The sequence below is a fragment of the Oncorhynchus nerka genome, linkage group LG2 (assembly GCF_034236695.1).
Source record: "Oncorhynchus nerka isolate Pitt River linkage group LG2, Oner_Uvic_2.0, whole genome shotgun sequence".
NCBI classification, from domain to species: Eukaryota; Metazoa; Chordata; class Actinopteri; order Salmoniformes; family Salmonidae; genus Oncorhynchus; species Oncorhynchus nerka.
Window position 1 is genome coordinate 34746048 of NC_088397.1, and position 24181 is coordinate 34770228.

Consider the following 24181-nt stretch of genomic DNA (forward strand, 5'->3'; position numbering starts at 1 on the left):
ACTACAAGGTCCGATATGAATTCAGGGAATTCACTGAGGAACGCTGTATATGGCCCAGGAGGCCTGTAAACAGTAGCTATAAAAAGTGATTGAGTAGGCTGCATAGATTTCATGACTAGAAGCTCAAAATTGAGATTTGCTATCGTAAATGTTAGCAACACCTCCGCATTTGCGGGATGCATGGGGGATATGGTCACTAGTGTAGCCAGGAGGTGAGGCCTCATTTAACACAGTAAATTCATCAGGCTTAAGCCATGTTTCAGTCAGGCCAATCACATCAAGATTATGATCAGTTCATTGGCTATTATTGCCTTTGAAGTAAGAGATCTAACATTAAGTAGCCCTATTTTGAGATGTGAGGTACCCTAATCAGTTTCTGTTGGAAAGCAGACTGAACCAGGTTTTCCTCTAGGATTTTGCCTGTGCTTTGCTCTATTCCATTTCTTTTTATCCTAAAAAAAACTCCCTAGTCCTTGCAGATGACAAGTATGACCATAACATGATTCAGCCACCACCATGATAGAAAATATGAAGAGTGGTACTCAGTGATGCGTTGGATTTGCCCAAACATAATGCTTTGTATTCAGGGCATAAAGTAAATTTATTTGCCACATTTCTGTCAGTTTTACTTTAGTGCCTTTTTGCAAACAGGATGCATGTTTTGGAATATTTTATTCTGTACAGCCTTCCTTCTTTTCAATCCGTCAGGTTTGTGTTATGAGGTAGCTGCAATGTTGTTGATCTATCCTCACTTTTCTCCCTACATAGCCATTAAACTCTAAATGTTTTAAAGTCACCATTCGCCTCTCCAGCACCTGAGTTAGGATGGACGCCTGTATTTTTTTAGTGACTGAGTGTATTTACACACCATCTAAAGTGTAATTAATAGCTTCACCATGCTCAGGGATATTCAAAGTCAGCTTTTTAATTTTTACCAATCTACCAATGGGTGCCTTTCTTTGCGAGGAATTGTAAAACCTTCCTAGTCTTTGTGGTTGAAATTCACTGCTCGACTGAGGGACCTTGCAATTGAATTGTATGTGTGGTCTACAGAGATGGGATAGTCATTCAAAAATCATGTTTATGAGAGCAAAATTACAAGATTGTTATAAATGCTGTTATTGCATCAAATGGTTGTTTTATGCAATAGAATAGGGGGTTCTTAGAATTGTATTGTCTGTGTGAACTTAGATTGGGCCTCTGGAGGCTTAATGCTGACAGAAGATCCACGATTCCTTCGGTGATAAACCTAACAAGACTGCATTCCATAGCATGAGTTGGTGTTTGTGTGCTGGGAGGTACCAGGATGGAGATGGCTCCGGTATGGATAATGATGAGAGGAACTTTGTTTTGGGGGCCAGACCCTGGTTTCTACACAATGAGAACAGTCTTTACAGCAGATAGTCTATTGCAGAGTCCATGTAACTTATGACTTAAACACAATTTTACTCATCTTTGTAGTGTCTTAAGGCCTGGGTAAGGCCTAAATGTCACAAATTCCCCAACTTATTAGTTCTCAATAAACATTTTGCATAAGTCAAAGGTATGCCAAACATCCTTCCCACGAATTTCATGTCAGTAAGAACCAAAACATAATAAATATATTTGGGCCTAGTTTGTATGGAATTGCCCACTATGACGCTGCCTGCAAAGCACTGCAGTCTAACCTGGAGTATTATGAAATATAAGCACCCTTTGTCTTGTTACAATAGTCTACCACGTCTTTTATTTAATTTAAAACAAAAAACATTATTTGGCGTGCCATCTACATACTAATAAAAACAGGCATTTGCAAAGATTTGGTGTGCCGAAAACCTGACATACAAATTAAGCTCCAACACAAAATATATATTATTTTATTTACTTCATGGCTGAACATAACACAGGCTTGAAAGAAGATATGTGGAACTGCTTCTTGGCCAGAATAAATAATATCTCAATTCATTCTACTTTCACTCTGTAAACAAAAGTTTTGCCCAACTAGGCTTACGATTGAACAAGTTCAAATATTTCCAGAACTGCTGTAAATAAATGTAAAACATGTCTTAACTATTTATTGTGAACCTAATGAATAACACAATCAGAGCAAATCATGAAAGACAGACCGGACCAGTGCTTTTGGCAAATGTATCTTCTCAAAATAAAAAGTGGATTTGGCAAGTATGTAATCAAAGTCAATGTAAGAAATGCTCTTTCACACCTGCCAAGTTATGGTTTAAGTGAGAAAAGAAGTGGTAAATTCTAGATTATTACTTCACTTCCAAAGAATATTGTGCATTACAAGCATCTTATGTAAATCCAGGAGCTGGGTACCACATGATTTTTTAAACAAACACTGCACCATGTCAGCTGATATACAGAGGGGAGGGTAGGAATTCAATGTTTTCTACTCTGTTTCCAATTGGGGGACTTCTTGCTTTTCTCCTGGTCTCTCAGGCTCCTCTTCTGTGTGTACCATCTCTGCGGCCTCTGGGTTCTCTACGTTGGCGTCTGGGGTCTCCTCTGTAGACTGGGCCTTTTCAACTTCAGGCTCCACTTCATCAGAAGGGGCCTCCAGCTCCTTCTCATCTACAACCAGAAGACAGACATTTATAAAGCTTACATTAACCATACAGATCTACCACTTGTTTGTTTCTGATAACACTTTGTACAAATCACACATTCATAAGCCACTATAATATATTTACTGTAAAGTATTACTGTCAAACTGTCAGAGCAGCCTATTATCAAACATTCACAAAAATATCAGAGAAAGAGGGGGGGGTGAGTGAGTGAGTGAGTGACAGGGTTAAATAATTTTAACAGTCAAACCATTAAATCACTAACTTTGTGTAATTACACCACAATAATAATTTGCAGCATGCCCAGCCTGCTAATATTATATACAATGACTTGATCTGTGAACACTGAAGCTTTACATTACTCCAGAATTAAGCTAATTATCAACAACTTTAAGGGTCTAAAGAGTGGGATCAGTACAATGGACATTTGATGGTCCAACGTGAAATAATGCATCAACATCATTGTGTGATGCCAGCCATGCAATAGCTTGTGTAGCTGTGATATCAGACAGATAGAAATTTCAAACGGAAATTTCAGTTCAATTCCTGAATTAAAAATAAATTGACCCCAAATCTGATTGTTAGTTGCTTGATCATATTAAGATTGTGATATGATTATGGGGCCAGATGCCACAAGAAGTCAATTTAAATAGCCTTTAATCAGGGTAAGTGATTGGTGGGACTAAAATCATTATTTGTAAGGGGCTGCAAAGCACCAGGCTGTGGTAAGATGGGACCTTTGTGGTGATGGTGGACAATGGCGAAACTGTGCACTGAACTCCATGAAGCAGTTGCTAAAGATACAGTGGGCGCCCTGGTAGCCACATGACTGGGACCACTGTCTTCACTTTGATCAGCTATTCAAAGACAAGGTATAAAGCAATGGTAAATATTAGGATTAAACAAACATGCACAAAACGACGACAATGCTAAATTGATCATTGAGTTTGTTATAGCAACAAACACTATGCTACATTTACCATGTGGTTTTAATGACCTGAAGATTATGAATTCATGACTAACCAAGTTGGTCACTGTCATTTAGGTTAGTATTGTGGAGTAACTAGAATGTTGTTGACCCATCCTCAGTTGTTTTCTCCCATCACAGTCAACTCTGTAACCGTTTTAAAATCACCACTGGACTCATTGTGAAATCCCTGAGCAGTTTCCTTCCTCCCTGGCAAATGAGTTTAGGAAGGATGCCTGTATCTTTGTAGTAACTGGGTGTATTGATAAAGCATCCAAAAATGCAATTAACAACTTCACCATGCTCAAAGGGATATTCAATGCTTGTTTTATTTTTTATTTTTTTACCCATCTACCAATAGGTGCCCTTCTTTGCGAGACATGGTCTTTGCTCCCTGGTCTTTGTGGTTGAATCTGTGTTTGACATTCACTGCTTGAGAGAGGGACCTTATATAATTGTATGTGTGGGGTACAGAGATGAGGTAGTCATTCAAAAATCATGTTAAACACTATTATTGCATACAGAGTGAGTCCATGCAATGTATTATGTTTATTAAGCACATTTTTACTCATGAAATAATTTAGGCTCTGGATGAGCATCTGATAAATTACAAATGTTTTACAGAGATGTAAAAATAGAAAAATAGTGCTATTACATAATGTCAAAACCTAATATTACACAAATGACTAATTACAATGACAGGTATTTATATCAACAGGGTTACATGACTTTCTGGGGCAAAACATGTGCTTCAGAAGTAGCTAGAATTCATATTGGATATATCTCAATCAATTAAAAAAAATCATATTTTCTGGTTCCTCTTAAATGTAAACCACATTTTAAAAGTTGGGAGCACCAGTGCTGTTAATTTACAACCTGTTCATTTCGGCCCTGAATAAAATAAACTTTTCTTTTTTTTTTACCTTAATGTCAACACTGATACATTTGGGTCCACTTAACTCCTCTGATCTTTTGACCCTTGGATTTGGCCAAGTGCTACATATATGCTTAGTTCATTTCCAAAGGTAACTCTAGTTACTATACCTCCAGAGGGGGGTGCGCTCTCATCAGTGGCCTCTGATGCTGCAGATTTTTCTGGGGTGGGTGATTCCGAGCGCATTCTCCGCTCAAAGCTAAATTCTGGGAGTCTTGGAGCTTGAGGTCGGGTCTTCCTTGCATGGTTCAGGACGTAACAGTAAGCACACCTGAAAGCTAAACGGTCATAATATAAGTAACATTATTTCAAAGGCAAGCTTCAACAATTGCCCCACAATTTTTTTTAAGACATGTTGAAGATGCATAACTGCATCTGCTCAATGGATTAACTTTATTTCGATGTCATAGCTTGAGCTACTTTGGTTACAAAAGGTTGGTTGCACCAGCATATTAGAAAAAAACGTAACCCAAGGACATTCAACAAGCACAGCACTTTCACAAATTACTGATGATTGCCTGAGAGAAATTATAAAAAGATTGTGGAGGCTATTTTATTAGACTTCAGTGCAACTTTTGACATTATTGATCAGTCTACTGCTGGAAAAACATATGTGTTATGGCTTTACATCCCTGCTATATTGTGGATAAAGAGTTACCTGTCTAACAGAACACAGAAGGTGTTCTTTAATGGAAGCCTCTCCAACATAATCCAGATAGATTCAGACCCCTTTTTCAATCTTTACTAACGACATGCCACTGGTATTGAGTAAAGCCATTGTTGTCTATGTATGCGGATGACTCAACACTATACTATACTACAGCGACTGAAATGACTGCAAACATTTTTTTTAACCTTTATTTAACTAGGCAAGTCAGTTAAGAACAAATTCTTATTTTCAATGACGGCCTAGGAACAGCGGGTTAACTGCCTGTTCAGGGGCAAAACGACAGATTTGTACCTTGTCAGCTCGGGGGTTTGAACTTGCAACCTTCCGGTTACTAGTCCAACGCTCTAACCACTAGGCTACCCTGTCTCCCCACTTAACATGGGTGGCAAGGAATATGTTTGTCCTAAATATTTAAAAAACTAAAAGCATTACATTTGGGACAAATCATTCACTAAACCCCAACTAAATATTGTAATAAGTAATGTGGAAATTGAGCAAGTTGAGATGACAAAGCTGCAATCCAGTAACTGTGGATTGTAAACGGTCATGGTCAAAACATATTGATACAATAGTAACTAGGATGGGAAGAAGTCTGTCCATAAAAAAAGCACTAGCTTTGTTAACAGCACTAAACAACAAGGCAGGTCCTACAGGCTCTCGTTAATCGCACCTTAACTACTGTTCACTCGTGGGGTCAGGTGCCATAAAGAGGGACTTTGCAATTGGCTCAGAACAGGGCAGCACGGATGTACAGAGAGCTAAAATGAATAATATGCATTTCAAACTCTCCTGGCTTAAAATGGAGGAGATATGGACTTGTTTTTGTGAGAGGTATTGGTATGTTGAAAGCACCGAGCTGTCTGTTCAAACTAGCAAACAGTTCAGACACCCATGCATACCCCACAAGACATGCCACAAGAGGTCTCTTCACAGTCCAAGTCCAGAACAGACTATGAGAGGCGCACAGTACTACATAGAGCCATGACTACATGGAACTCTATGCCACATCAGGTAACTGATGCAAGCAGTAGAATCAGATTTTTTTAAATGATAAAACTACACCTTATGGAACAGTGGGGACTGTGAAGCAACACAAACATAGGCGTAGACACATGCATACACACACATGATAACATACGCACTATACACACACACATGGATTTTGTGTTGTAGATATGTGGTAGTGGAGTAGGGGCCTGAGGGCACAAAAGTGTGTTGTGAATATATTGTCATGTTTTTTTAAATTGTATAACTGCCTCAATTTTGCCGGACCCCAGAAAGAGTACCTGCTGCCTTGTCTGCAGCTAATGGAGATCCATAATAAATACAAAATACAAAGCTGGCAGCCAAGCACCGAAGGACAAAGTTAATGCATTGTTTGAAGGGTAGTGACAGGAAGCAGTATTTCTCAAAATCTTACCAATATATTCAAATTCCTCTTTTAATGCCATACCATTATGGGAGAAGCACTGCTGGCATATAAGGGCATATCTGGGGATAAAAGAGCATACATAACAGCGAGAAGAGATCAACCTTGAAGTTGCCTAGATGCAAAACTGTTAAAAGAAGAACTCCAGTAAAGGTGTACCATTTAAAGCTATATATGTTACAGTGACCGTCACAACTGATGAGCACAAGATAGTGACGCCAAACAGAGAATACGATCCTCTGCTCACTGTAGGCATAGTACTCTACGAAGCACATCAGTAATGAGGTCATTGGAAATGCTTTGGACGGAAGTACAGACCTGTTCTGAGGGCCATCTCCCACAAGGTATTCGATGACTCTGTCCACAGCACCTCGGTCTCGAGGTAAGACGGGTCTAGCCAGGGGTGGGCCTGGGGGGTGCATACCTAACATTATAGCACATCATAGGAACACAGTGACAATTAGTGCTTAGTTTAGTTTCTACACATTTTAATACTACAGCCTTAATAAAAACTACACAGGCTAGTTTTTAACAGGTTCCTCTTGAAAGGTAAGAATGTAAACCACCCTTGTTTAGTGCATAATATGGCATTTAGATTTGGGATACATAAAAGTATAGGCTATGGAAAATAAGCTCAAGTATTTTAATAATCTACACTGGAATCCATTAACAACCCATAAGCAACTTAGAGGGCTACATACAGTGGTAAGTGAAAGTCTACATCTCTTGCAGTTTTCACATTTTGCTGTCTTCAAATAAAAACATTTGAAAAAGGATTACATTTGTCAGCTGTAAATCATTTTGAACAAGATTCTACCAAGTTTGTACAACTCTTACGGTAACCATTGATGTACAGCGATATTCAAACCTTGTCTCTGATTATCAAGCAGATTTAAGACAAGACTGAGACTGGACCACACAATTGGCCCAGCATCGTCCTGGTTTGGCCGGTGTAGGCCTTCATTGCAAATAAAAATGGTTCATAACTGACTTGCCTAGTTAAAGGTTAAATGTAAAAAATAAAAATTAAATAAAAATGTTAAACATGATTCTGCCACCACAATACTGGAAAATACAAAGGGTTTCGCTCAGTGATGTGTTGTACTGGATTTGACCCAAACCTGAAGATGTTAATATAGGCCAAAAAGTTAATTTGTGTAATTCTGCAAGACAACATGGCAAACAGTCTTGCAGTAACAGCGTTGTCGCAATTATTATTTTGACCTCCCCTGATCTATGCCGGTCTGAAAATGTATCCCAGACATGCTTTAAAAGCAGCTCTGAGGTTGAATAATTGTTTGACACTCATTATCAAATTGAAGTGAACTTGCAGAGACAGGGGAATTTATAAAAAAAAAAAAAAGTAATTTAGCAGAGGCTCTTATTCAGAGCGACTTACAGGAGCAATTAGGGTTAAGTACCTTGCTCAATCGGCTCGGGATTCAAACCACCAACCTTTTCAGTTAGTGGCCCAACGCTCTTAACCGTTAGGCCACCTAGTGGTTAAGTTGTTCTTAAATCATGAGAACCACTACTTTTGCAAACAAATGGACCTCATCCCCCAACATTTTTGATTTTGTATGAACATATTACATTCTGAACATATTTAGATGTTCCACAGCAATGGGTTTAAAGACCTTCACAATCAAGACTTCTTCATGATATATCTAGCACGCGCTCCAGCAGATATATCTCACTGGTCACCCCCAAAGCCAATTCCTCCTTTGGTCGTCTTTCCTTGCAGTTCTCTGCTGCCCATGACTGGAACGAATTGCAAAAATCTCTGAAGCTGGAGACTCACATCTCCCTCCCTAGCTTTAAGCACCAGCTGTCAGTGCAGCTTACAGATCACTGCACCTGTACATAGCCACATCTGTAAACAGCCCATCTACCTACCTCATCCCCATACTGGTATTTATTTATTTTGCTCCTTTGCACCCCAGTATCTCTACCTGCACATTCATCTTCTGCCAATCTACCATTCCAGTGTTTAATTGCTATATTGTAATTACTTCGCCACCATGGCCTATTTATTTCCTTATCTTACCTCATTTGCACTCACTGTATATAGACTTTTTGTTTTCTTTTGTTCTACTGTATTATTGACTGTATGTTTTGTTTATTCCATGTGTTGTTGTATGTGTCGAATTGCTACGCTTTATCTTGGCCAGGTCGCAGTTGCAAATGAGAACTTGTTCTCAACTAGCCTACCTGGTTAAATAAAGGTGAAATTATGGTTTCATTTAAATGAATCTCCTAAATTTGCAGTCATTTGCCCGACGCTCTTATCCAGAGCGACTTACAGTTAGTGCATTCATCTTAAGATAGCTAAGTGGGACTAGGGCTGTTAAGGTGACCGTATTACCGCCACCCTGGCGGTCATGAGTCACGATGGCAGTCAAATTCCAAGTTAATTAGGCTTATTTAAGCTCCGATGCTGTTGATAATCATTAGTAGCCTACCAAACTTGCTAACTGCCTGGTACTCAGCACTCTATTGTCCCTCTAAATCACTCTGACATCAATGCAAATGTTGCAAAACATTTCTATAGGCTATGCAATTGCTTGAGAAAACAGAGTGATGGCCTCTATTAAAAAGAGGTTCCCATCAGCTTCCTGTAGGCTAGGCCCTCTATATTTATTCCTCAACTTTCCACGTATTAAGCACATTGCTTCTCTTTACAACAGCAGCATTGCCTACCGCGTTGGAATTACATTTACATTTAAGTCATTTAGCAGACGCTCTTATCCAGAGCGACTTACAAATTGGTGCGTTCACCTTAAGACATCCAGTGGAACAGCCACTTTACAATAGTGCATCTAAATCTTTTAAGGGGGGTGAGAAGGATTACTTTATCCTATCCTAGGTATTCCTGAAAGAGGTGGTGTTTCAGGTGTCTCCGGAAGGTGGTGATTGACTCCGCTGTCCTGGCGTCGTGAGGGAGTTTGTTCCACCATTGGGGGGCCAGAGCAACGAACAGTTTTGACTGGGCTGCGCAGGAACTGTACTTCCTCAGTGGTAGGGAGGCGAGCAGGCCAGAGGTGGATGAACGCAGTGCCCTTGTTTGGGTGTAGGGCCTGATCAGAGCCTGGAGGTACTGAGGTGCCGTTCCCCTCACAGCTCCGTAGGCAAGCACCATGGTCTTGTAGCGGATACGAGCTTCAACTGGAAGCCAGTGGAGAGAGCGGAGGAGCGGGGTGACGTGAGAGAACTTGGGAAGGTTGAACACCAGACGGGTTGCGGGGTTCTGGATGAGTTGTAGGGGTTTAATGGCACAGGCAGGGAGCCCAGCCAACAGCGAGTTGCAGTAATCCAGACGGGAGATGACAAGTGCCTGGATTAGGACCTGCGCTGCTTCCTGTGTGAGGCAGGGTCGTACTCTGCGGATGTTGTAGAGCATGAACCTACAAGAACGGGCCACCGCCTTGATGTTAGTTGAGAACGACAGGGTGTTGTCCAGGATCACGCCAAGGTTCTTAGCGCTCTGGGAGGAGGACACAATGGAGTTGTCAACCGTGATGGCGAGATCATGGAATGGGCAGTCCTTCCCGGGAGGAAGAGCAGCTCCGTCTTGCCGAGGTTCAGCTTGAGGTGGTGATCCGTCATCCACACTGATATGTCTGCCAGACATGCAGAGATGCGATTCGCCACCTGGTCATCAGAAGGGGAAAGGAGAAGATTAATTGTGTGTCGTCTGCATAGCAATGATAGGAGAGACCATGTGAGGTTATGACAGAGCCAAGTGACTTGGTGTATAGCGAGAATAGGAGAGGGCCTAGAACAGAGCCCTGGGGACGCCAGTGGTGAGAGCGCGTGGTGAGGAGACAGATTCTCGCCACGCCACCTGGTAGGAGCGACCTGTAAGGTAGGACGCAATCCAAGCGTGGGCCGCGCCGGAGATGCCCAACTCGGAGAGGGTGGAGAGGAGGATCTGATGGTTCACAGTATCGAAGGCAGCCGATAGGTCTAGAAGGATGAGAGCAGAGGAGAGAGAGTTAGCTTTAGCAGTGCGGAGGGCCTCCGTGATACAGAGAAGAGCAGTCTCAGTTGAATGACTAGTCTTGAAACCTGACTGATTTGGATCAAGAAGGTCATTCTGAGAGAGATAGCGGGAGAGCTGGCCAAGGACGGCACGTTCAAGAGTTTTGGAGAGAAAAGAAAGAAGGGATACTGGTCTGTAGTTGTTGACATCGGAGGGATCGAGTGTAGGTTTTTTCAGAAGGGGTGCAACTCTCGCTCTCTTGAAGACAGAAGGGACGTAGCCAGCGGTCAGGGATGAGTTGATGAGCGAGGTGAGGTAAGGGAGAAGGTCTCCGGAAATGGTCTGGAGAAGAGAGGAGGGAATAGGGTCAAGCGGGCAGGTTGTTGGGCGGCCGGCCGTCACAAGACGCGAGATTTCATCTGGAGAGAGAGGGAGAAAGAGGTCAGAGCACAGGGTAGGGCAGTGTGAGCAGAACCAGCGGTGTCGTTTGACTTAGCAAACGAGGATCGGATGTCGTCGACCTTCTTTTCAAAATGGTTGACGAAGTCATCTGCAGAGAGGGAGGAGGGGGGGGGGGGGGAGGATTCAGGAGGGAGGAGAAGGTGGCAAAGAGCTTCCTAGGGTTAGAGGCAGATGCTTGGAATTTAGAGTGGTAGAAAGTGGCTTTAGCAGCAGAGACAGAAGAGGAAAATGTAGAGAGGAGGGAGTGAAAGGATGCCAGGTCCGCAGGGAGGCGAGTTTTCCTCCATTTCCGCTCGGCTGCCCGGAGCCCTGTTCTGTGAGCTCGCAATGAGTCGTTAATGAATTGGATAAGGACGCGCACAGTTGCGTCCCCTGTGTATCTACCTTCACTCCTAGCCTGTGAGAAAGCTTTGCGTCACGTGATTGGGTCTATGTGAGAGGTGCTTCAGAGCACGCAGCCGGGGGAAGGGAATTATATCTAGTATATTCAGCCAAGGGGCATAACGGCCATTATCAAGTGGTTAAGAGTGATGAAGTGTTTGCAGCCTGAGCAAAAAACAAAGCAGAGCTCATGCCTTCCATGCAATTTTTTTCAAATCATCAGTAGTCACATCATGCAACCGTAGTATGTATTAAAATACAAAAATATATATGTTTGTATCACAGCCAAAGTTACATAAATCATTCTAAATTAAACATTTAGGAGTACCTGTTTCTATGTGTGCACTCCCTCAAATCGCTTGGAGAAAATATACTTTCAATTTTATTCAGCTACAGTGCATTTGGAAAGTATTCAGACCCCTTGACTTTTTCCAAATCCCCGACCAAGGCCCTTTGCCCCAAATTGCTTGGTTTGGCCGGGCAGCCAGCTCTAGGAAGAGTATTGGTGGTTCCAAACTTCTTCCATTTAAGAATGATGGAATGCTTTGTGTTCTTGGGGAGCTTCAATGCAGCTGAAATGTTTTGGTACCCTTTCCCAGATCTGTGCCTCGACACAATCCTGTCTCGGAGCTCTACGGACAATACCTTCGACCCCATGGCTTGGTTTTTGCTCTGACATCCATTGTTAACCGTGGGACCTTATATAGAAAGGTGTGTGCCTTTCCAAATCATGTCTAATCAATTAAATCTACTACAGGTGGACTCCAATCAAGTTGAAGAAACATCAAGGATGGTCAATGGAAACAGGATGCACATGAGCTCAATTTCAAGTCTCATAGCAAAGGGTCTGAATTCTTATGTAAATAAGCCAGAGCCCGGACTTGAACCCGACCGAAAATCTCTGGAGAGACGTGAAGATAGCTGCGCAGAGACGCTCCACATCCAACCTGACAGAGCTTGAGTGGATCTGCAGAGAAGAATGGGAGAAACTTCCCAAATACAGGTGTTCCAAGCTTATAGCGTCATACTCAAGAAGACTCGAGGCTGGAATCGTTGCCAAAGGTGCTTCAACAAGGTACTGAGTAAAAGGTCTGAATACTTACGTAAATGTGATTAGTTTATTTGTAATAAATTTGCTAAAATGTCTAATATCCTGTTTTTGCTTTGTCATTATGTGGTATTGTGTGTAGATTGATGATTTCATTTTTTAATGTTTTTATCCATGTTAGAATAAGGCTGTAACGTAACAAAATGTGGACAAAGTGAAGCGGTTTGAAAACTTTCCTAATGCATGTATGTTCAATTGTCTTCTTCACACTATAAAATAATGCCACAGAATTCTAAGAAAATCTTGTCTGCTAAATTAACTACTGTAGCCCACAGCCAGATCAGGGCCTAACAGAAGAACAGTTGTCCTTATGAAATAGATTACATTTTCTTCATATAATGTTTCTTTAGACCCGTCTAAAATAAATAATGGATTTGTGATGGTATATTACACTTCTTAAAATGTAGATGTTCCAAAAGGTCTGCATCAGATGCTTGTAGGCTATGCGTTGAAGCCAGAAGATGCTAAATGTGTTTGTTAATTAACAGTCAATTATCGTGAGACCGGCAGATATTTGCTAGACAATCACTGGCTGACAAAATATAATGACCGCCATAGCCCTGGTTGGGATGACCATAAACCACATATCAAGTACATTTTCCTCATCAGCAAAGTCAGACTTAGTAAGGGATGAAAAAAGGCAAGTGCGAGTGTTTGTTCACGAAAGGCCTTTTTTGGGGGGGCTGCTGTGGGATTATTTAAGATACTCTTCAAAGAGATAGCCATCCTGTTGTTTTCAGGATATGGGCAGGGTCTCTGGTGCCCTAGTTTCAGGGGGAAGCTGGTTCCACCATTGGGGTACCAGGACAGAGAAGAGTGGACTTGGCTGAGGGATAGGAGGACCAAGAGACCAGAGGCAGCAGGACGGACTATCCGGATTGGTGTGTAAGATTTTAGAATAGCCCCCTCTTGCTACTCCGTAGGCAAGTACCATGGTTTTGTAGTGGATGCGTGCTTCGATTGGAAGCCAGTGGAGTATGGGAAGGAGTGGGGTGACATGGAAGATCGGTTGAACACCAGGAGGGCTGCAGTGTTCTGGATAAGTTGCAGGGGTTTGATGGGGCAAGCGGGGAGCTCGGCCAACAGCGAGTTGCAGTCGTTCAGACGAGAGATAACAAGCGCTTGGATTAGGACCTGCTGTGCTTCCTGTGTGAGGTAGGGTCATACTCTACAGATGTTGTAGAGCATAAACCTGCTGGAGCGAGTCACTGATTTGAACGACAGATGTTGTCCAGGGTCACGTCAAGATTCTTTACACTCTGGGAGGGGGACACAGTGGAGTTGTCAACCATGATGGAGAGGTCTTGGAGTGGGCAGGCCTTCCCCAGGAGGAAGAGCAGCTTTGTCTTATTGAGGTTGAGCTTGAGGTGGTGGGCCAGCATTAAAGCTGAGAAATCTGCCAGACACGCAGAGATGGGTGTCACCACCTTGGTGTCAGAAAGGGGGGGGGGGGGGAGTAGTAGTTTAGTGTCACCCGCATAGCAATAACAGGAGATTCCATGGGAGGATATGACAGAGTGACGTAATGTACAGAGAGAAGAGGAGAGGGCCTAAAACTGAGATAAGATAGAATAGGAGAAAGATAGAATAGGAGAAAGTAGTGAAGACTGCAACGGCACATGACCATCTGGGAGGGGCTGAGTGGATAGGGTTGGAGGAGAGACAAGACAGTAAAGGAAACAAACAGCCTCTAGTAAAGATGTGGTCAAGCGTATTGCCTGCCTTGTGAGTGGGAGGGGACTGAGAAAGGGTGAGGTTAAAAGATGGAAAGAGGGGAAAGAAACAGTTGGAAAGAAACAAATTCAGACATCGGGAGGTTGAAGTCACCGAGTACAAGGAGTGGTGAGCCATCGTCAGGAAATGAGCTCATCAAGGTGTCAAGCTCATTGAGGAAGTTTCACTTGGAAAATGTTGAGTAGGTTGTGTAGATCAGTTGAATCCCTTTTTAGATGGAAAGTAGTGTGGAAGGGCCACCAGAGGGCAGGCTGGGCTCACAGATAGTAGCCCAACAAGGCATGTGACACAAGGTAACCAAAGGCAATTAAGCACAGCTGACGGTACTAATGACATTCTCTTTCCCCTATAAGAGAGAGGATGGAACCAGCAGACAGAGGGAAGATAAATTCTCTCTGTAGAATAACTACCAAGAGAGGGGAGCTATCCAAGAAGATCAATTAAGACGGTGACAAATCTGTGATTGTTGTTATAGTTTAATTAAAGATAGTCGTCTTGTGTTCCTGTGTGATCTAAAGAAGATGTAAGTTGTTCCTTGGGAGATTCTCATTGATTGTGTTTGTATTGTCAGAAATCTCTCAATAGAGAACTGTGTTCAATCAAGAAAACCTACTCCTGACTCGTTTATTCCACCTTTCCGCTTTAGAGTGACACCAAATTACATGGTCCGCTCTCATTAGACAAATATTTTCTAGCAATGATTGTTATTTTCTACACATAAGATCATACACAATTATTGCCTGATGATCTTCCCTGATGTTTCCATCAGATTGAAATACTGTCAGACTGAACTTGCTTTGATTACATTGCCTTTTTCACATGGTGTGGTCACCTAGAAGTTGCTGATATCAAAATAGGGTCGTGGGCCACAAGAGTTTGGTAAACCCAGATATAGGGGGACCAGAAAGCGCTATAGAACTTTTGTACAATTATGTTAACTGTGAAATAATTATTTCTCATTCAAAACAGGCCAAATAACTATCCTATTAGATCTTTACTCACCCATGCCTGGGATAGGGGTGCAGGGTGTCATAGGGGGTCTCCTCATCATAGTTTGCTGGGCGACTGTGGCAGACAGGCCTCTATCCGGGGGTCCTCCTGGGGGCCCACCTGGGGCTGAGCGAGGAAGGGGACCTGTAGGGGTGGTTCCAGCGCCCATGACAGGGGGCCTCAAGGCTATGTTGCGTTGACGGAGTTCTGAAGAAGAGGGATATGTAGAAAAGGTATTCTTTCTCAAAATGAGGACACTACACAAATGGTTCTGAGTTAAGGCATTCTGTTTAATTTGCATATCTACGGTAATGTGGGTTGAAGTATAGGGACATTTTCTTGCCATGCTCAAGGGCACAACGGCAGGAGATGGCATCTAGGATTTGACACCAGCAACCCTTGGTTGCCGACTCACATCATGCCAGATTTTTCCTGTCTGATTAGGGGTTCAAAACGGCAACATTCCGATTGCTGGCCCACATCTGTAATAGCACATTTCCATGCAAAATTTACCGCAGTGTTTTACCCAGAAAGTTCATGCTCTTCTGTTTCCATCTACGAAGGCCGGCACCCGTGTCTCACTGGGCTATGGCTCCTGCAGACCTGCTCTCACTTGGGGCCAAAGTGGGGCTACTGGTACTTTTCAGCCAGCATTTGCAAATCAATGTCTAACTAAACGTCTCCACCTTCTCACAAAGATTTTTTATTATGCAAAGGTGGTTGATTCTCACTGTCAGCTCTAGCTATGGAAATACAATTTCCCAGTATAACATAAGGGTGTATACACTAGTGCAGGGGTGGGCAGACTTTTTGGCTCGAGGGCCAAATCGGGATTTCGAAATTCAGAGACGAAAAATGTTTTTGTCGTTGACCCGATTTTGTTTGTCAAAATCTATTTCTGTGCCTGAAAAAGTGCAGTTATTTAACCTTTTATTTTACGTCGGTCCATTATCATTTCTACATACTTTCCATTAAGTTTTAGACATTCAAAGGAGGCCTGGACATATTTTTAACCCTTAATAATGACCCCCCCCCCACCCTGAAAAAAAACAGGGTTGGGCTCGTAGTTTGCACCAACTTTGCAGCATTACAAAGACTACCTGCCGCCCCCATTCATAGAACGGAAGTCCTCAAGGGGCATTGAATAAACAATTCCCACAAGCGCTCACTCAATTATGGTCAACCTATTTGTTCATTGACTAAACGTAGAGAAAGAAGTGTGTGACTGCTCTCCTGCATGTAATCAATTATACAGGACTGACAGCTCAGGCTCACACCGTGAGCACATGAACAGATCAATTCTATGTAACCTAGTCAACCACAGAAATTATGTGGTAGCAATCAAAAGGTAAGTAAGGCATTTATAGTTTTACAATCTTTGGCTTTATGCTTGAATACAAAAACAACTAATGTAGAGAGGATGCCTTCACCTTGGCCCGGTCTAGGAGTCATCTGACCTGGCCTGATTGGCGTGAATTCCATTTCCTTTCAAAATAAAATAAGAATCTCAGATCAATTCATAATTTAAATAAATAGCAGATTAAGTAATTTGTTCGTTTAAAAAACAGATACTGTACTTACCACTTTCTTATTTGCTTCAGGATCAAATCTCTCAAGAATTAACTTGGCATTTTTGTATGTTTCATTCTCCATCACCTCTTCCAACTGAAAAATAAAATCAGTTAAGGAACTATCTGCACAGCATAAGAATACAAAGGGAGGGTATATTACCAGTAAACAACAAACATTTTGGTAGCTTTCAAGTTAAAATACATATATACATGCAACATGTAAAGTGTTGGTCCCATGTTTCATGAGCTGAAATAGAAGATCCCAGAAATGTTCCATACACAAAAAAAGCTTTTCTCTCCAATGTTGTGCACAAATTAGTTTACATCCCTGTTGGGGAGCATTTCTCCTTTGCCAAGATAATCCATCCACTTGACAGGTGTGGCATATCAAGAAGCTGATTAAACAGCATGATCAAGTGCACCTTGTGCTGGGGACAATAAAAGGCTACTCTAAAATGTGCAGTTTGAGGGAGTGTGCGATTCGCTTGCTGAACGCAGAAATTTCCACCACAGCTGTTGCCAGAGAATTGAATGTTAATTCCTCTACCATAAGCCACCTCCAACGTCATTTTAGAGAATTTAGTAGTACATCCAACCGGCCTCACAACCACAGACCACATGTAACCACGCCAGCCAGGACATCATCTGGCTTCTTCACCTGCCAGATTGTCTGAGACCAGCCACCTGGACAGCTGATGAAACTGTGGTTTTGCAAAACCGAAGAATTTCCGCAACAATTGTCAGAAACCTTCTAAGGGAAGCTCATCTACGTGCTCATCGTCCTCACTAAGTAGGAGTGGCAAACCTCAACTATATCTTGTAATAAATAATGTGGAAATTGAGCAAGTTGAGTTGACAAAACTGCTTGGAGTAACACCAAATTGTAAACGGTCATGGTCAAAACATATTGATGCAGTAGTAGCTAAGACAGGGAGAAGTCTGTCTATAATAAAGCGATGCTATGTCTTAACAACACTATCAACAAGGCAGGTCCTACAGGCCCTAGTTTTGTCGCACCTTGACTACTGTTCAGTCGTGTAGTCAGGTGCCACACCTGAGCTACTTTGGTTACAAAAAGTTGGTTGCACCAGCATATTAGAAAAAAACATAACCCAAGGACATTCAACAAGCACAGCACTTTCACAAATTACTGATGATTGGCTGAGAGAAATTATAAAAAGCTTGTGGGGGCTACTTTATTAGACTTCAGTGCAACTTTTGACATTATTGATCCTAGTCTACTGCTGGAAAAACATGTGTTATGGCTTTACATCCCTGCTATATTGTGGATAAAGAGTTACCTGTCTAACAGAACACAGCAGGTGTTCTTTAATGGATGCCTCTCCAACATAATCCAGGTAGATTCAGGAATTCCACAAGGCAGCTGTCTAGACCCCTTTTTTCAATCTTTACTAACGACATGCCACTGGTTTTGAGTAAAGCGATTGTTGTCTATGTATGCGGATGACTCAACACTATACATGTCAGCTACTACAGCGACTGAAATGGCTGCAATACTAAACATGGGTGGCAAGGAATAAGTTTATCCTAAATATTAAAAAAAAAATAAAAGCATTACATTTGGGACAAATCATTCACTAAACCCCAACTAAATATTCTAATAAGTTATGTGGAAATTGAGCAAGTTGAGATGACGAAGCTGCAATCCAGTAACTGTGGATTGTAAACTGTCATGATACAACAGTAGCTATGATGGGAAGAAGTCTGTCCATAAAAAAAAGCACTAGCTTTGTTAACAGCACTAACAACAAGGCAGGTCCTACAGGCTCTAGTTAATCGCATCTGGACTACTGTTCACTCTGTGGTCAGGTGCCACAAAGAGAGACTTTGCAATTGGCTCAGAACAGGGCAGCACGGCTGGTCCTTGGAGGTACACAGAGAGCTAATATTAATAATATGTATGTCAATCTCTCCTGGCTGAAAGTGGAAGAGAGATTGACTTCATCACTACTTTTATTTATGAGAGGTATTGACATAGTTAATGCACCGAGCTGTCTGTAAACTACTGGCAGACAGCTCAGACACCCACGCATACCCCAAAAGACATGCCACAAGAGGTCTCTTCACAGTCCCAATTCCAGAACAGACTATGGGAGGCACAAAGTACTACATAGAGACATGACTACATGGAACTCTATTCCACATCAAGTAACTGACGCAAGCAGTGAAATTAGATTTTAAAAACAGATTAAAAAACACCTTATGGAACAGCGGGGACTGTGAAGCAACACAAACATTGGCATAGACACATGTGCGCCTGTATAAAATGCCTTAATTTTGCTGGACCCAAGGAAGAGTAGCTACTGCTTTGGCAGCAGCTAATGGGGTTCCATAATAAATACAAATAAAATAACATGATAAACACTAATAGTAAATCATAGTGTCTATGTATACCTTACAACAGGATTTTAAAATAATTTTACGCTTATAACATTATCCTAGTGGTTTAATTTGTTGTAACCGAAAATGTGTACTCAGTGGCAGAAAAAACTGGGGCTGAGTGAGGAAGGGGACCCGTCGGTGTGAACACCAAAACTGCTATGTAAGGAAATTCTGATTTTGCAAGCCAGCAATATGGTTTGCAATTCAACACCAAACATTGTTAATTGTTAGCTAGTAGAAGATAAATAATAACATGCACCAAAATCAGTAATGGGGTGTGAAAATCCATCAGCCACAATTATTGGAAGTTATTAGACATGACAGAAAATGACATCCTCTCCATGCTTACTGCTATACATTTACAGAGAATCGTTAAGAGAGCGCTTTATGGAACACAGTCTCTGCCAATTAGCCTGCATTGATTTTAGATTATTTCTTAGCACTGGCAATTAGCTCACTGCAATTAGCTCACTGCAAAGTGCTCTAAGAGCTCAATAAAGGCTTCCTAAGAAGGCAGGAGACTTCCATTGTAAGCTTGAGGCACCTGTACTCAATGCCTGCCTGCTGTAGCAAAGAGCCTCCCTCTACTAAGGGAAAGGGGTAGGAGATGGGGGGGGGCGCAAAATTCTAAAAAGGGGTGTAATATGCATAGATCAGCACAAATTACATCAATGTGTTTCAAAGGTTAGAGCGCATGCGAGGAGCTCCTGACACGATTAAACATTTAGGGTATTAAAAGGGCAATCAGGGAAAGAGGCATTATGTCATTAAGATATCAGCTCTGGATCAATAACACGCTTACTTCAAAACACTAAAGGGCTGGTTTCTCCATTGAGCGTGTTTTTTAGACCAGGACTAGGATTAATTTGTGTCCACGAAACCAGCTCTGCCCTGAATTATATAAAATTATTGGAAGAAATTAGATATAAAAATCTACACTTACAATTTTTCTTTTTTCAACTTTTAAATCTTCTAGTTTGTCATCTGAAACAAAAGTGACGAGGAATGCGTTGAGTATTTGTCATGAAACACATGCATTTTCAAACATCTGCATTTTAAGAGACATTTACATTGATAAATATTTTTAGTATTATCATTATTTTTTAACAATTGGACATTTACAATTGGACAGACTTGCAATTCAAAACAAGATAAGATAAACTTAATGTAAAGAAGAGAATCCTACGTGTGTAAAAACAAAAATATAGAACAAAGTTACTTTTGTCCAAAGAAGAGGGTGGTTGATGGGCCAACAAAAATGGAATAAAAATAAGAGAAGCCTTACTGTTTCTTTCCGTTCGCTTTGAGAAAAGGAATAACAGCAGCTTCCTCATAAACCACACTCTGAAAAGCAATCAGGAATATTAGAATGCAGCAGAAACAGTCTTCCATTGTTGAATAGTTACTCAGAAAAGCAGATCAGAGAGAGAATCACTTTCTGTGGTAAAGCATTTTGTGATCAATGGAACAAAACAGAAGATTCTTCACTTCGAAGATTATGTGGTGGAAATTTTACATGGCAGGGCATGACCTGAAAGAGTAGTATAGGCCTACATATTGAAAAGTAACTTTGGCATTAGATGCACAAAACCAGTACAGTTGTGGAATAAGAAAAACGATTGATTTAAACAAATATAAACATCTGTCTGTGCGTGGAAGATTTCATGTGAATGAAAAAATGTAGATGCTAGGCATCTTCTCTGACTTATGTGCCAGGGGTACTTTTGAACTGCCAACAAACATCTTTACAAAGGAGGCTGCAGGCACATAATAGTATACATACTTGAAGGGGTAATCAGGGATTGGTGCATACATTGTTTTATAATTTTAAATAAAGGATATATAGCCATTGATTCTTGAAGAATACAACTTTCTTATCAGAAACCAAAATAGAAGCTTGTTATACACAGATGTTTGTAAATAATGTAATTTCAAACAAACACAGAATAGCTATAAAACATGAATCTGAGAGTGAGTACATTCCTCCAGTCCCATGTTTACCAACAACAACAAAAAAAGAGCACCACTTCATTGTTGTTTGAATCCCAGATTGCCCCTTTATTAAGGTTATGTGTGGCAGTGGACAGAGTAGGCTATACTTACAATATAGGAAATAGAAATAAGGGCAAAGTCATCACAATGCGTCCTGTCCATTGTTCGGGGAGATAGCAGAAGTAAACACTTATGCAAGTAATAAGATAAAGCACAGATGAATACAGAAGCAGTCTTCCCACCCACAACTTCTCCAATCTCTGATTCTTCGCTCTAAATTCCTCAAGGTCCTTAATATCCTGAAAAGACAACAAAATGCCATGACAAGTATTTTATAACAGATAACAGGTAATACTTGGATTATAAGAATTATGGAATGCTTGGGTAATGCCAGAGTATTTCCCAGCCTTATGCTACAATTAAAAAGGGTTTAATGTAGCGTTCTAATTCTTCTCTAAAAAGTATAACCTAGTATCTAGTATCTGACAGCCAATGTGCTGGCCAAAGTCAGAGTTGTGGACATCTGCACCTGTCACTAAAAGATCAAAACAGATCACTGCCTGACTGATAATTACAGACAGATACAAGATGAAGCTCATGGACAGGACTGTGGGAGAAGCTTGGTGCTGTGAACAATTTTTTGAATACTAGTAGCCTATATAATGTTGAAAAGCAGGGCTTATAGCAACATTTAACCTAATACTTACCTTGTCAATGCCTTCTAGAAGTTCCACCGTCGTTGGTTTAGCCTGTTTGAAGATTAGATACAATTTACTTCTGAATCACTCAAAACAAATGGCTACGACCAGATGTGTGTGCTGAATGCAACGCTTTTTCTCTCTGAATGATAAAAAAGGTCATTAATAGATATTATGAACGTTAACTTCATCACATCATGCATGCCCTCAAATGCCAAAAACATTGCCTCAATTCCATTCTGACAATAGCCAGACAGTACAGTTCAGTTGACTAGTCAGTGATGTAGGCTACTTGATTACGTTAATTTAAACTGAAACCTTGAAATGCTAAGGGAGCATTGGGTTGGCAGCTAGCTAGTTAGACTGTGGAGTAGTCGGTTTCTCCAGATTTATTCAACCCTGTTTTATAAGCGCAGAGATCGACTACCACTTGAGCATGCTTTTGTTGCACAATCAATGGCGTGCTGGGCTTCAGGCAAGAAGGTTGATTGCTCGAGACGCACTTCCTGCTTGTTTCATTACATTGGTGTCAGAAGTGGGATCGGAGCTCGCATCCACTAGTGTGTGTGTGTGCTTGACTGGTGAGCGCCGTCCTGTAAGACGGCGTCCTATGAGGTCTAACGCAAGGACATGCTCTTTGAGAGGGAGTTGTCTTGTTTTGCACACTTTGTACAAAATAATAAAATGCAGTACTACAGGATATTTCTTAACGTAGCTCTTTATTAGCTAGCTATAACTGGCATGTTCACATGTCGCCAACCAGGATCAAACTGCCCATGACCTAACCATTTGGGTGGTCTTAACCAATCATAACACAGTATGGTATGGTGGTAAAATGCATCCAATTACAATTCAGTATGTTTTCACATATGAATATTAGAGGAGTTGTGTAGGGACCCTGGTTTATAAGCTTGGATAACGACTGTGCCACTTAAGCATGCTTTTGTGGCACAGTCGATGGACCTCGGCTTCAGGCCAGAAGGTTTGGGGTTCCCGCTTCTGACACCAATGTAATGAAACAGGCAGGGAGTGTAGCTATAAACCTGAACCTAATGCCAAAAAGCATACCCAAGTGGCAGAGTCGATATCTGCGTTTATAAACCAGGGTTGCTAGAATACATTGGATTATTATAGCTAAACTAGCTTACGTTACTGTTACGGACTTGTTTAACGTGCATATAGTTACCTTCCACCGGGAAACAACAGCGCCCATCTCTGTAGAATGTATGGTGTGTCCCGCTCCTCGTCCACTCTTTCCTTTACGTTAGCTAGCTGCCTAAAAGTGTTGAAAAGTAAAAGGTAAGACATAGCTTGCTACCTAAACAATAGCTCAGACGGCTAGCTAGGTAAGGTTACAGAATGGAAAGTGCAAACGATAGCTAGCCCATTCAGATGGTTGTTACTGGCTATGAAGTAAAAATTCACGAATAAAAAAATGTGCTCTTTGGTCTTACTTTATGGTTATGGTTAGGCATACGGTTAGCATTGTGGTTAAGGTTAGGTTTAAACTCTGATTTTAAGAAGAAGCATTTTAGAAATAGTCCGTGTACACTTTAGCCAGATGTATGACTTTGTGGCTGTGGTAACTAGTGCAACCCCCCATTCACAGACAAAAAGTCGAAGCTAACGCTAAACAGCCCTGACATGTTCCATTGAAGCACCTGAAGGAACATGCTCAGTGTTGGGCATGACTGACTCGGTTTTGTAATCCTGAGTCACTCAACAGAATTGTATAGACTAACGTAACACTGTAGATTGATGCTTGTGACAGCTCGCTAGCTGACATAAATTGGCTAGCTAGCTAGCTAGCAGAATATTACTAGCAGCATACGCTAGCACGTAACGTTAGCCTAACGTTAGTGTGTTAAACAGACAGGCCTAACGTTAATCATTCTTAGGCCTAAAATAAATACATCAAAGTCTGCTACTTACGGTTGCTTGATAGCTATTTCACGTTAGATAGGTCCGTGTCATGCAAAAAAGAGACAATAACAATACGGGGGTTCGGGTTCTTCCTCGTCTTTTTCTCCTTCTATGGTAGAATGGCGGTCCGCGAACAAACGTTTAGGGTCCATGCCGCCACCTACTGTGCGTGGTAATCATGGTTTACTACACTACATACAGTAGTAGCTCGGGCTACATCAGTATAAAAGAAAATAAACACAAAACACCTAAACCCTCCTACCTAATTATGTTCCCGCGTAACGCAGCGCTAGAGTGCTAGAGGTGTCACTACAGACCCTGGTTCAATCCCGGGCTGTATCACAACAGACCGTGATCTGGAGTCCCATAGGGCGGC

General features: G+C 41.5%; 1 protein-coding gene across 5 annotated transcripts; it reads right to left on the bottom strand.

Annotated features, from left to right (window-relative positions):
* Positions 1 to 1840: 1840 nt before the first annotated feature.
* On the bottom strand, positions 1841 to 23931 carry lnpk (lunapark, ER junction formation factor). 5 transcript variants are annotated; one of them, XM_029668924.2, is made up of 14 exons: positions 23815 to 23931; positions 23069 to 23158; positions 21892 to 21933; positions 21296 to 21483; positions 20478 to 20536; positions 20136 to 20176; positions 16800 to 16883; positions 16649 to 16703; positions 15231 to 15425; positions 6880 to 6970; positions 6553 to 6623; positions 4573 to 4740; positions 3299 to 3418; positions 1841 to 2568 (listed from the first exon to the last, which is right to left on the bottom strand). In XM_029668924.2, exons 2-14 carry the CDS (start codon positions 23093 to 23095, stop codon positions 2387 to 2389), a joined length of 1323 nt encoding a protein of 440 aa, XP_029524784.2. In that variant the 5' UTR covers positions 23096 to 23158; positions 23815 to 23931; the 3' UTR covers positions 1841 to 2386. The 5 variants fall into 5 exon arrangements, with proteins under 5 accessions (XP_029524784.2, XP_029524777.2, XP_029524800.2 ...); XM_029668917.2 differs by having other exon boundaries at positions 6880 to 6985; XM_029668940.2 differs by lacking the exon at positions 3299 to 3418 and having other exon boundaries at positions 23815 to 23930.
* Positions 23932 to 24181: the final 250 nt, after the last annotated feature.